This window comes from Phasianus colchicus, chromosome 4, assembly GCF_987193195.1.
Source record: "Phasianus colchicus chromosome 4, bPhaCol1.hap1.1, whole genome shotgun sequence".
In the NCBI taxonomy this organism is placed as follows: domain Eukaryota; kingdom Metazoa; phylum Chordata; class Aves; order Galliformes; family Phasianidae; genus Phasianus; species Phasianus colchicus.
In genome coordinates this window covers 41,176,047-41,189,845 of record NC_143439.1, presented here as the reverse complement: position 1 = coordinate 41,189,845, position 13,799 = coordinate 41,176,047, and the positions used below count along the sequence as shown (strand labels likewise).

The window sequence follows — 13,799 nt, the reverse complement described above, 5'->3', positions numbered from 1 at the left end:
CAGATCCATAGCTATACAGAGACTATATGTAACAATATGTCTTCAGAATGGGAGAAGCACAATGCTATGCTGAACACACAAAGGTGCCAGAACAGCTGTTGCATGTCTTGACAAAGAAAGAATTGTTACAGGCTTTTGCCAAGACTTACTTCTTAACAGAATTACAGCATGAGGAAAACGATTCACAAATGTGTGTCACACTTGTCCCATTCCTAGCCATGCCTGCAACTCTGCCTTTTGAGAATTAATAATGGAAAGCAGGGATGAGATATTCTGACTGAATTCCGCTAGTAAAACAGAATTATGGCAGAGAGAATCGAGATAATCTATACGGAAGACAAAGGGATGTATCCCATCAAAAAATCCCTGTTTTCTGGCAACACAATTAAAAATGAACACTTTTTTTTTTTTTTTTTTTTTTTTTAAGCTTAAAAGAAGTGCAAGAGATGCCAAAGTCAAGTTTGTTCTGTTAACATTGTAGCACCTAATGAAATGGTAAGCTACTAAGGAAGCAAAGGAAAGAACTGAGAGACATTAGGCAAAAATAATTCTAGAACATGAGCAGATAGCACAAGAACCTTATGAAGAGAATCTTAAAGCTTAGACATTATGAATGAAGCTATAATTGCAGAACCAGCACAAGAGATAAGAATGCTAGATTAATTCCTCTGTTTAGGGAAATAAAATATTACTCATAGCTGCTCTTTAGTTGCCATTTTTGTAAAATTCATGTGTGGCAAATGCCCTGTGCTCATTAAAAAATGTGAAGCTCTTAAGAATGAATCTTTAACGTCAAAAAAATAAGGTAGTTAATTGCTATTAAAAATAGTGCAGTCACTATTGTAAAAAGAGGGCAATTAGTATACTGTGAACAGTGAAATGTTCAGAATCAAATAAACAATTTATATGTTCCTTGCTCATAAATTGCTAAGGATTAGAAAATATTAGGGTGTTCACGGATAATTACATGCAACTAAACCAAATGCACTCTAATCATCCTTATCTGGATAGCTAGTGCAACTTCAGAGAGCGTGAGTCACTAGAGAAGGTAAGGAAATCTTCAAAGTCCCCACCTGTAACTTGGTAACATAGCATGCTGAGCAGGAAAAGATTACAGAAACAGTAAAAACAGAAAGTGCTGTTCCAAAAACTGAAACACTTTTTTTCCCTCATGCTTCCAATATTTTTTTTCATCCAATTTGTTTCCATAACTACGGGTGAAGCAATCTAAGACCCTAGGACACAATCCCATATTCTCATTCCTCAGTACAACTAGTGCAGTGTTTGTCTTCTTTATAAGTAACACAGGATTGAGCTTTTGCAAGTAAATTGTGAAAACAGCACCAGCTAATTTGTGAGTACAATTCCCCGTCAGGGCAACCTGAGTTTTCATCTTTAACAAGTCAGTGAAAAATTGCACTTGCTCAGCATATTATCCAACTGATGCTGCAATATATGGAAGTAAGTGGTTTTCTTGGGCTCCTATTTGACATAAACTATTGTCTTGAAAATGTAATATGGTTGGCAGGTAGTATTTTTAGAGCAGTTCACAACAGTTGTGCAGCTGTATTTGTGGCTCCTAAAACAAATCTGGAAAGCAGGCCAACCTGTCTCTCCATACACATGCTGCAGGTACAGTCACTGAGTTTTCTTCTTAAAATTGTATCCTATAATATTTTTTTTTCCTTGGCAGACTATTCAGCGTTCATTTTAGTGGTTACCAGATTTACTGACTACAGTGGAGCTACAGGACATGAGTCTTATATAACATAGCAATGGGTCCCTATGGAAAGCCTTTACAGAGACACCAGGTATGTGGGGTGAAGGTGAAGGTTGGTAAGCCTCCAGCATACTGCCTTGATGTGGTGTTAGCACGAGGTGGAGATCTCCACCCAGATCTAGGAGCTGGGAGTACTTCCTATTTCTGACCTGCCTCAGTGGCTGCTCTGACTGTTGCATCAGTTTGTTAGTTGATGTGAAATGAAAGATGTCTTTTAGCAGAGCAGAGAACACAGCTAGTGAATCCTCCTACTCATCACTGAACTACACAACTGCTTTATAGATTTTATCAGAATAGGCCAGCTTACTAGATGGGATGAGTCATTTACTCCATGTTTAAAACAGTCAAACTATTGTTTCAGAGATTTGTCTCCTAATTAGTTTACCTATGGAAGACTTGCTAAGAACTTGGGTCTCTGAAACAAAACTGTTTCAGTATCTCTGCACAGCAGTTTGGGACTGCTCTGTCTTGAACTACCAAATATACTGGAAGCTTGCTAGTCTTAATGCAGAGAATCGTGGAAGCTTATAGCTTTACGTGGAAGCTTTTTCTTACGAAAATATATTTGCTCTACATGTTTAAACAAAGAAAATAATGGAGTTAACACTATAAAATTTGGAAACATACAACACACAGACATCAAGAAAAACAGCTCCTGAAGACTATGAAATAAAGGAGCTAGACAGTTGTTATTTGCTGATTAAGGCAGAAGTATTATAAACAAGTATACTTGAATGTTAGGATACTAGGAAAAGAAGATAGAAAAATAATGCAAGAACAAGAGAAAGACACGAGACACATACAACAATGGCATTTGCAGGTGAAGAGGTAACACTAAGAGCTGAGAGATCTGGAGACATGGTGCAGAAAATGTGTGAGGAAAAACTATAGCAGATTAAAGTAGATTAAAAATTTATACTATAAAGGTCAAAAAATTAAGCCTAAGGACCTTCCTGAAAAGCAGAAGAGTTGGGGACACAGATTTGGGAAGTGAGTCACAGGAAGTGCTAAGTTACAATGGTAAAGAAACAGGGAATTGCTAATGAAGAAGCTATTTTTTCATCAGACAAAGCACTACAAATCAGGAGATGAGCATGGTTGAAGAAACAGTGTGATTAGCTATCTACGTTTGCAATCTGTGCCATTACAAGTCAGGAGAACAGCCTCTATTTAGCTTTCCTCATTTCTACCCATTTTCTTAAAAATTCCCATTTAGAAAAACTCGGAAGTGAGTGATTGCTACAAAATTTGCCTTGGTATATTACCACACTTGCATGCAGAAGGAAACTAGGTACTAAAATACCAGGACATTTGTACAGCTAATGTTGAACACCACTTTCTATGCCTCAGTGGTCTAGGATTTCTAACTTCAGCTACTATCTTGTTTTCTTCTCCCATCCCCTAAACACTTCCACTTAGTGTGAAGGCACAGACTGGCAGGCACAGATTAGTGCTGGACATACACATAAATTATTCCCCATATGTAACGTAGGTACCATATGTGGTTTTGCATACATTTCTCAAGGAGAAAATGGTTAAGAAAAACCTTAATCCAGATTATCAACAAAACAATACTGTGTGCCTGAGAAAAGCCAATATTATAGTGCCATTTGATACTAAATGAAAAAGAGGATGCAACGTAGCCTAGTTTACTTCTGCAAATCTGTTTTTTCCTCAGGTGTATGATGCATCTATATGTATTGCTTTTAGATAAAAGAAAATTCCAGATGATGATTTTAAAACTTTATACTATTAGGAATTGCCTCAGGAAGACATCAAGTATTTCTTGGAATGTAATTGTACAGAAACAGAAAATTGCATACGTAAATTGAGGTGGTTATCTTTTAAAATAATTTAGTGTTACTTTCTGCAACATAAACCTACAGATGGCTTTAATGTTTATCTTTTTTTGGTTTTGGATGGGGTTGTTCTCCTGGTAGACAAAAAGCAAGTTTTTCGCGTTGTTTACCATTCTCATTGCTATAGTTCATCAGCATGCCACAAAAGACAGTCAAGAGCTTCTCACTGGCTGGATCTGTTTTACTGCACAGCGACCTTATAAGGTCTACTACAATATGTGCACCACCTGCATGGTCAACTGCGTTCCTGCCCTCATCTGTAAAACAAAGAGTTACATTAAAAATAAATGAAACCAAAACCCACCACAGAATCCCGAACATTGCAGCAATCATACAAAGCCAACTTTTTAAACAGTGATGTCATTTCTTCAGTGTTGTCAAATTCCTTTATAAAGACTCTTGAAGGCCAGCTTTTAGTGCAACAGAGCTGGGAAAGTGAGAACACCTACAACAAAATGGAGTAACCACTTGGTGCTAATACCTTTGTACAGATGTTTAGTTTGATGCAGAGGCCCTGAAGCTGAAAAACAATCTTCAGATGATGCATTGGATTTTGCCAGAGGAAGGTTCTGAGCATTTACAAAATAAACTACACGTATCCTGAAGGCTTGGTGGACAAGCTAAATGACTCCTACTGCTATGTGGATTGGGAAATTGAAATAAAGAAAAATGTGCTCCCTTGAGCAAGGGGATATGGGAAAAAAAATGAAAAAGCAGATCAGAGCTACCAACTCCCAGTAACGAACTCACTGGCACGCAGCGTGTTCTTCATACTTCTGTACCTGGAATTTAATACCACTATCAGGTTGTTTTTGTATGGCTGAAAGAAAATTCATTCTCATGTGCAATATACTACAGTGTTCTGAAGTTTCATAAATAACACACCATAATCTTTGTATGGAACTCTCTGTACAACAAATCCAATTTGATGTATTAGTGTATGAATAAAAGAAAAATTGTCCTTTATTACAGTAATCAACTATACTGCTTCCTTTCCCAGCAGGCAATAGACAACAGTCAATAACCTTAATTGCATGGCTTCTAAAAGCAGAGATTTCCAAGTGAGTTATAATCGGAATCAACTGGAAAATCTGGATGAAAACTTACACTGCTCCTCAGTCCTCCATTTCTTAATGGTCCAACTGCAGATCTCATCTTTCCTTTGCTATTCTGCACTCTTAACATCACTCTTCTCTCCCCATAATGGAGATGCTTGGAGGTTTAGCTATTAAGTTTTTCCCAATTCTGCAACATGTGCAGCACGAATACCAAGGCTGACCTCATTTATAATATGATCTTCCACTAAAAATTGGTCCAGAGCTCTTCAAAAAGTTTCTAAATCTTCCACTTCTTGTCAATACCATTTAAAAGGGGCATACTGCATTAGAATGTAAGGGGTATAAGAGGAACAGTGTATTAATTTTACATATATATATATAATTTATATATATTTAAATAAAGAGTTATAACTATAGTTTTATAGATATAAATACTCTCTATATAAAGTATACAGTATAGCATCTATATATAGCTATAAATATATATATATATAATCTCTTCTGTAGTTATAAACATTGGTATATTTAAAGGAGTATGTATATATATACACACACACACATACATATATAGGGACTTCAGATGATGTACTGAGTGGAGCTGGAGTGGGAAGGGAAATTCTTGGTGGATCTAAACTGTTAAGTTTATTACCACAGTTGTGTTTTGCAGAGTATCCATGAAATTCTAGCAGAGGAAAAAAATCATCGACTGTTTCCATTCCTGACCTGATCAGGATGCTGGGGAACTGTGATTCGCTCCAGGTATGTATATTTCATTTTGAAAAATCAGAAACTAGAATCTGTTTACAGTCAAACAAATTCAAGATAAGAAGATCTGTATCAAGGATGGAGTGTGAAAAAAGGAGAAATACAAAAGCAGTAATCCTCTCACATCCTTGATGCAATGACAGACATGGGCATAATGCTGAAATGAAATACAATTCCACATCATAATATAGTATGGCAGTGTAGTTAATCAAATTAAGTGCTCATGTTTATCAAATCAGCAGGAAAAAAAAAAAACCTTAAAAAATATTCCAGTGTACTGTTTTATGTATCTTCTGGAATTTTTTTGACTGCAGATTTAATATATGATTTTGTATATGACTCACCTTTTTTGTGAGTCAAAATAGGTATGCAAAACAGAATTGAATTGCTGATTCTGCATCAAATAGACTGACTGTGGTAGTAAAGTTACTATAATACAATTAAAACCATCAAACTAAAACCAAGATAACATTGATCTTGTGATAAAAATCAGTTGTCAAACTAGTTATGTGTCTTGGTATGGAACTGCACATAAAATACTTTGGCAGAGGTATAGTCTGGTGAGTTTGGACACAAGAATTAAGAAAAAAAAAGGGAAAAAAAAAAAAAAAGACCATAAACCCACAAAAAAACAGTTATAAGCCAAGTTCCTTACCTGGATAGAATTTGACACAACTCCACTGAAAATTATTGTGTGATAATACCTTAGAACAAATGAAGATCTGAACACCCTTCTAGTTCTGTATTCTCTCTGGTTTGTCAGAGCAGCTATATATCAAAGGCAGCTACATCTATATCTTTCAGTACATGGTAGTCTCTCACTTCAATGTATGATACTTTTTTTTTTTTTTATCCTCACCATGTTTTTATTATGCAGATAGATAATTAGCTTTCATGGTACCAACAGCAAAACTAAGGCGGAAAGATATAGCAACAAATCTCACTCTGAGAAATAAGATATATATAGCATACTCCAAATGTATGGTAACATAAACTGCAGGATCAGCTCCCCAGGTAGGTGGCTGGATCTAAGTGCCAGCTTTGACATGACCACATAAAATGGTAGACTGAAGTAGAAAAGGTGCCTTAATTGAGTTTGTTGCTATATCTCTTTTGTTGCTGCATCTCTTTCCCATGCTAGGCTCACCTTGTATAGCTGCTTTTCTGCCCAAGGCAGCTTGGTGAAGAGCAGACCTGGGCTGGTGCTATAATTACAAACTCCTGGTGCTGCCTCCTTATGCCTCAGAGGATTAACTCAGCTCATTAGTGGAAGGCCACAAAGAATTCCATACCAGGTGTAGGAGGAAAACTCAGAAGGTCCTGACAACTCGCTCCAAGCTCAGGCTATGACACTTGGTTGCATCCCCAAGCAAAAAGCGTATTTCTGACTCAGAGTACTCCATGTGCTTATTATGGCCTCACTTCTTCCTGCTCCGTTGCTAAGAAACAGATTTTGCGCACAAGAATACTCACCAAACTCCAAATCATTTACAGTCAAAACAAGACCACAGCATGCTGCTGTGTCTTGTTCTCAGTCCAACTATTACCTTGTAGTTCAGCAGCTCTATGAACTGCCACTTTCAAAACGCTTCCAGCCTCCCAGAAGCGGTGTTCAAGTTTATTCATGTGACCTTTTTAAATAAACATTTGCTGTTCCTATGAGACCACCGTTTGAACACTTTAATGAGCATTCACATTTCTGCTTTAAAATGTTTCAGTAGAGCTCACAAAAGGCAACGATGTTGCATTATTACTTTTTCTTAAGTAAACACATACTGTTCAAAGATGCCAAAATGACAACAACCCAAGAGAGCAGAGAGATGGTTTTCTTTCTACAATGAAATGTATAGGAGATTTATTATAGAACAAGTCGCTACTGGATGTGGTGTTGAGGGACGTGGTTTAGTGGGAGCTATTGGTAATAGGTGAAGGTTGGACTGGATGATCTTTTAGGTCTTTTCCAACCTTGGTGATTCTATGATTCTATGATTCTATTTACCCAATGTCCTTCAGTCCAACACAACCATCTCTAAGAATGAATACAGTCTCTTCTTCTATCCTTAATTACTCTCAGGAATTTTATGCAGAACTGGGTTTTAATATGGATCAAATTACTGTGATGGCTCTCATGCCTCCTATGCACACATCTGTCAAATTTCATTGTGGCCCTCTCTTATAGGATCTAAAGGATGCACCAGCCAAAGAACAAAATTTTTGTAGTTCCTGACTAGAAGATCTTTAAAACTCAGGGGAAGTTGCCTTATCTACCTGTTCCCCTTGAATACTGCCTTGGAAGATGCAGCAAGCCAATGCAAAATCTCTCTATGGCAGCTCTTCATTTCTCTGAGGACTCTCAAGTTCTTTTCATTGAGGATTGGTTTCTTCAGGACCCATGCCTGGCTCTCTTATAGGCTGGGATTATTTGTCAGAGTGTTTATTCATTCACCTGAAATCATAATTTTCTGTGACATCAAACTGGTTGTTGCAGAGAAAATTATAATGTAACGTTCAGAAAACAATGACTACATGTGGTAAAAAAACAAACAAAAGAACAACAGGAGCAGAACTCCAAAGGAAGAAAGGCCCCACTTCCATACTTTAAGTAAGAAAATGAAAGAAAATGTAAAATTTGGGAGGCAAACCCTTACCTAGCATAAAGCACATTATATGTGCAGATATTAGGAAAACCTTAATCACTTGTATTAACTAGGAGTTTACTATTATATTTTTCTATTTCAACATTTTGAAGGTGAAGCATTTAATGCAATGCTGCCATTCAATTTTAATAATACTTGACTAGGCTTTTTATCTTGTTTGTGTATGCCTTTAAATCAGAGGATTCTGTACTCTCAATTCTGTGCAGTCTACAATCCCGCTGCAGAACACAGAGTAGCATTCCATTAATCTTATTTTTTCAAGGAAAGAAATTTCATGAAATTATATTGCACTGACTGTATTGTTTGCTGCTTTTTTTCTGCATCTTCTTTGCACTTGTCTACAAGCAACAGGGCATGGCAACACTGTACTTTGGTATTAATACTTTATGACTTGAATGGTCAACTTGATTTGGGATTGCTCTATCTGTACTGAAGTTCCTTTCCATTTATTTAATTACTTCAAGAATTATATGAATGCGATTACCAGAAGTACATTTTTTTAAAATTTGCTTGTTGATTAAAATCAATGACTATAGTCTTAATTTTTTTCTTATATGAAGAAAAAACTCATCCTCAACTAGCCATGCCTACTGCCAAGAGAAACAGAAGTCTTGTAGTTAGTTATCTCAAATTGCCAGCACCTATCATTAGCTCTAACTCCACCTTCATTGAGGGTACTGCCTTAAAAATGACTGCTAAAATAGTAAAGAGATGAACAGTAAGCTTGAAATGCAAACAGAAAGCTGTATTTTAATATAACGTCTTCAAAGACTGAAAATGTGTAGCATCAATCTTTCTGGATAAAATCGCTGCCAGCGTATGTGCTGGGCAGTGACAACTGAAGCAGTGGTGCACGGGCCCAGAGGCCGCTGCCAGACGCAGAAGCCTGGTTCAGTTCAGGTACTGGACTGGCAGATGAAGGACAAAACATCTACTAAAATAAACTGACAGGTGTTCACTAACACTCACACAACTGCTCTATTTCAACGAATCACTTTAAAAAATGTTCTACTTAACTGAAAATCTAATGATATTTTTGGAAGATTTATTATATGTTAAATTTTGAGTGCACCATAGGGCACCAGTGCTAACAAGCCTTCATCTCCCTTGGCAAGTATCATGTAATTTCAGTCAGGAGTTCGGCTGAACATTTGAAGGGACAGGCAAATGTGACAGTATCACAGTGTCCCTCGTGTTATGCTGAGGCAATAGCCAGAGGCAAGCCACAATGAAATTCTCAATTGATTTCCAAAAAGTTATCTTGTTTTTTCCAATTCCTCTTCTGTCAGATACAAGTAAAATGACCTGTTTCTAATTTCAGTCAAAAGAACAAGCAGAGTTCCACTCATGAATTCTGTTAAAAAGCAAGGAAACCAAACAGTATGAAAAAGCTACAGTAGCTAAGCCAAAGACAGGCAAGGGCCCCCCTGGCTCAAGTGCCTTCCTTCCCACTTTTAATGTTCACAGCAGATTCTTCTGCTGATTTTCTAACTCCATGCAACTCCAGAGTAAAAAAAACTGCAGCCAAAACAAATTACTCTAGGTTTATGAGAGCATAAGTCAGAACTAAATCCAGCCTGTGCTTTTTACTTCATATATTATGAAATAAATAATGGAATCCAATTATACCATAACTCATCAAGCAGTTTTTCTACACTGGTAGGTGGGCAATTATAGCATCTCATGCTATTAACAGAATAAAGCTGCACACATTAATTTAGATTTAGATTTCTCAGCTTCATCTGGCCACGAGCAAGGATCTGAGCAGACCAAAACCAAGTGCCAAGCAGAGATCTTCTGCTGGGTACTGCTGAAAGAAGCTCAGCATGAAGCTGAGCCTGGCATTGTGCAAGAGCAGTGCTGACAGCTGAAAGGAGCTGTGGTCCTCCAGCAAAGCAGTCAGAGAGGCAAATTCAAAGTAGGTGACCTACAGGGCTTTGAAATAAGGCCAAGAGGCAAAAAGCAAAACCGACCAACCAACAAAACATCACAAAGCACGTTTGCAGATCTTACTAGCCCCTTAGTAGTGAGGAAACAAGTGCCCTGGGAAAAGCTGTGCAGAGTCTTGGGTTTGGTTGGGTTTGGGGTAGTGCTGCCCTTGCCCCGCAGTATGCAGCTGTAAGGAGCAAGAAGATCTGGCCTTCTAAAGGGAGCAGTGTTCAGCCTGGTGACTGTTGGAGATGCTTCAATTTCAAGGGATGCAGCTTGGGAAAGACCACTAAAGTTTTTTGTTTTAGGAAATCTTTTACCTCCTTAGCAGAAGACAGTTCAGTGATTTGACTTGAGGGCAACGAGGATCATACAATGACCGTTGAACAGCCCACACTCAGGAGGCCAGGTGCTAAGATGTCATTGACGAATGAACTGGACACCATCTCAGGTAAGTAACGCCTCTGCAAGGAAGTAGGTACAACTCTAGATAGCCTTCTCACACCCACCCTGACTCCTCAGGCCATTCTGCTGGCTGGACAACTGATGAAATGAGTAGCAGCCTCAGGATTAAGGGGGATGATGGAATGTGAGTAAAGCACAAACTTTAAAGATTGTGAATGAAATGCAGGAGGGGGAGAAAGTAAAGAACTGGAAAAAGTCTGCTTTGTTTCTCAGTTACTTTTATAGTCTTGGTTCCTGTACTGACAGAATACTGATCTACATATTCAAATAATCTTCCTGGAAAAAATAAGGAAAAAAAACAGTATTGCAGAAAATATAGAGGACTCCATACATGAATTCTTTAAAATGCAAGAAAATCAGTCTTAGAGATTCATTTTATGAAGAAGATGCAAATACATGATAAATTACATTTATTAATTTACTTTTCTTATGTGGGCTGCTTTTAAGTTGTGGCTTAAGTCATAAGAATTTAGTCACTTTTTTTAATATAGCCAATATGTAGAACATAAGTTTGAAAAGTGTAATAGCCTTAGAAGGAGAATTCATGTTTTTGTCACCCTTCAAATGGTTCTTTCCAGTGTTCTAGGAAGATTTATTCTGATTCCATTTTAGACAACCATAAATTAAAATTATATTGTTTAATAGCTTCCTAAGAACATTCGTGACTAATTGCTGATAAGTACTAAATATTACTGTGAAAGTATCTGTTGGCATGCATATGGTATACTTGGTTTCTAGCTGATGCAATGCTTGTTCTGCTGAGGCTTGGAAAAAATACTGCATTATCAGGGACTCCTAGGTTAAAAAATACAGCATAGTTTTCCGAGACTCAGACATAGCTTAGAGAAGCCAGGTCTAGTGGTAACACAGTATTGCTGCATTATGAAAATTAGAATTTGACATCTCTGTAAATGATCAATTTTCAAGCAATTAGTTACAACCTTTGGTCTCAGTTTCATGATACTGCTTGATTAGTAGGTGGTATTTGCATTTCTTAAGATCTGGTACAAAGAAAAGTGAAAGACTGTGGTAAGATGCTGTCTTGCTGCATGAATCAGGGTGACTTTCATAAAAATAATTAGCCACTAGTGTGCTATTATCGACACCAGTTGCATTTTAGGATTCTGCTGTTTTTCCATATGGTACTACGAAAGGCTATGCCATTTTTTTGAAGAAGAACGAATTTGATGTGTTTCCAGTATGTTTAATTCTTAAGTGTCTGGTTTTCAGCTTTAGATCCTGAAATTAAACTTGTCTCCTGAAAGATGTACGAAATTGTACAGTTGAGTAGTTTCGTATTTTTTGTAAATAGCCTTCCTTCTGCAAGAGGTCTGTACATCCTTCTAGGATGGGCAGCCGAGTGTACAGAATATATAGCATCCAAGTTCTTTTGAACATAAGAGGTGGCATAATGTTTGTGGTCTAATGTTAAGGGTGGAATCAAGACAGATTTGGGTCTATGTGAGAGGCCACATAGGTGAACTATAGTAGGGGTCTTGCCATCAGTGCAGTATGACTAGGTTGATAGAAATGAATGACTTAGGAAATAAGAAAAGGATCCAGTGCACGTCCTGCAGAAAAGCTGGGAAGAATGACGTGGGGTTTTTGGAAAGGAGAACAGTAGGAAGGTAGCTTTGATTTATTTCATGGAGAAAGTGTGGCAAAGCAACTACAAGATAGGTCTTATGTTCTGACTAGACAATGCCCAAGAATTTAGCTTTGCTTGTAAGCAGAAAGTAGCTGGTAAAAAGGAATGAGTGTGCTAGGATTTTTCTATCTAGTAATAAAATTAAGACAAAATTCTGTTCCTGAGTGAGGCTGTGGAATCCATTATCTGGGCATACAGAGGTTCAAGTGACTATTTGGTATAGGCTGTAGTTGTAGTGGGAGAGAAAGCAGGTGGGAGAATGAAGAGATCACACCTCCATTTCTTTGCAATTTCTGCTTTGACCGAGATTTGGGGAGTGAAGTAAATGTGGCATGACTACATAAAACATTTAGAACAGTTACAGGCTGTACAGGAACATGCAGTAATGTATCTGTTCTTAAACTGTAAGACAGCATGGAACAGTTTGCATAGTGTGGTTGTTCCCAAGTTAAAATCTTTTTGGCTGCCTCAATTGTTTCTTTCATCTATGCTTATCAGAGGAAGGCTGGGAGACTAGAAGCCTCATCAGAACTAGCAAGACTTTCTTCTACTCTGTTTTGCAGTTATATTTGCCCGTACTGGTGATGTTCAGAGACATATCTTTTCACAACATAAAAGCTTTAAGAAGGATGCTCTCATGGCTGCTTGGGATAAATTTGACCTATTTTTTTTCTTTTTAATTGTTTATGAAATGCATTTTATTCTGTTTTTTTTTTTTTTTTTTCTTCCCTTCTCAAAGAGTTTATTCAGCATTATTTTTAGGGGCCTAAAATTGAGGATCACGCAGATGATAACACTGTGCATATTACCCCAAACATAATGGATAAGAGAATCCATCACTAAGTAACAGCTTCCATTTCTTGTTTTCAGTACGGAAATCTTTCAGTATGGTGTCTGGCCAGAAGGTGTGTAATTCCCATTTCTTTTAAACCTGAGCATTTGGATTTAGGAATAGATACCTCTCCCACGGCAGCAGTGTTTCAGAAGTAACCAGTGGAAATGGCCTTGCCTTCATGCAGGAGATCTGAGAAACAGTGTCATTTTAATTTTATCAAGAGAAGATTATTAGGGAATTGTCCTTCTCTGCATGATCATTTTGTTGGGGCTTTCCCCACAGAAAAAAAAAACAAAAGACACTTTACTCATAGCTTTCATCCTTCACTGTACAGATTTCCCTCCAAAACAAAGACTTTATTAGCTCCTTTTGTCACTAAACAAAACGATATGTGCTTGTTGACATGAAATAGAGGATATTTGGGGCTTCCAATAAATAGAAATGTTGCTATGAGCTATTCAATATGGGCTTGATTTCAGACTTTTAGCCTAACACTAAATTTAGGTTTTAGGACTTTTGAATGTTTTCCATTGTTGCATGCTATAACTGTATGGGCTATGGAAGTGAAAAAATAGTCATGCATATGGTAAAATAGAGTTCCTGAGGTATTTCGGGTTTCTACGACAGTCCCAGTTATCAGAAAAGTGACATCTGCTTTTGTGTCAGCTGAAAAGAAAAAGATGATCTATACAAAATGTCTGACTAGAACATGATTAGAAATACTGTCCTCCACATCTTGTCTTTGCTATGTATTAAATATCTTTGTTAGGGAAAAGTAATTTATATAAAAATAAATAAGTCAT

General features: G+C 37.3%; 1 protein-coding gene and 1 long non-coding RNA gene across 19 annotated transcripts in view; one reads left to right on the top strand and one right to left on the bottom strand.

Moving 5' to 3' along the window:
• RAP1GDS1 (Rap1 GTPase-GDP dissociation stimulator 1) overlaps positions 1 to 13,799 on the bottom strand; it is an 85,026-nt gene that overhangs the window by 21,427 nt on the left and 49,800 nt on the right. For 4 of the 5 annotated variants that reach the window (XM_031609138.2, XM_031609139.2, XM_031609142.2 and 1 more), the window contains one exon: positions 3,750 to 3,896. The exons of the other annotated variant lie outside the window; for it this stretch is intronic. In XM_031609138.2, coding sequence (XP_031464998.1) covers positions 3,750 to 3,896 — 147 coding nt within the window. The remainder of the gene's footprint in view (positions 1 to 3,749; positions 3,897 to 13,799) is intronic. 5 annotated transcript variants of the gene reach the window in all.
• The window catches only part of LOC149918205 (uncharacterized), a 57,100-nt gene continuing 48,500 nt past the window's right edge, over positions 5,200 to 13,799 (top strand). For all 14 annotated transcript variants that reach the window (XR_016466107.1, XR_016466105.1, XR_016466111.1 and 11 more), the window contains exons 1-2: positions 5,200 to 5,456; positions 10,377 to 10,499. This is a non-coding gene — a long non-coding RNA (uncharacterized LOC149918205). The remainder of the gene's footprint in view (positions 5,457 to 10,376; positions 10,500 to 13,799) is intronic.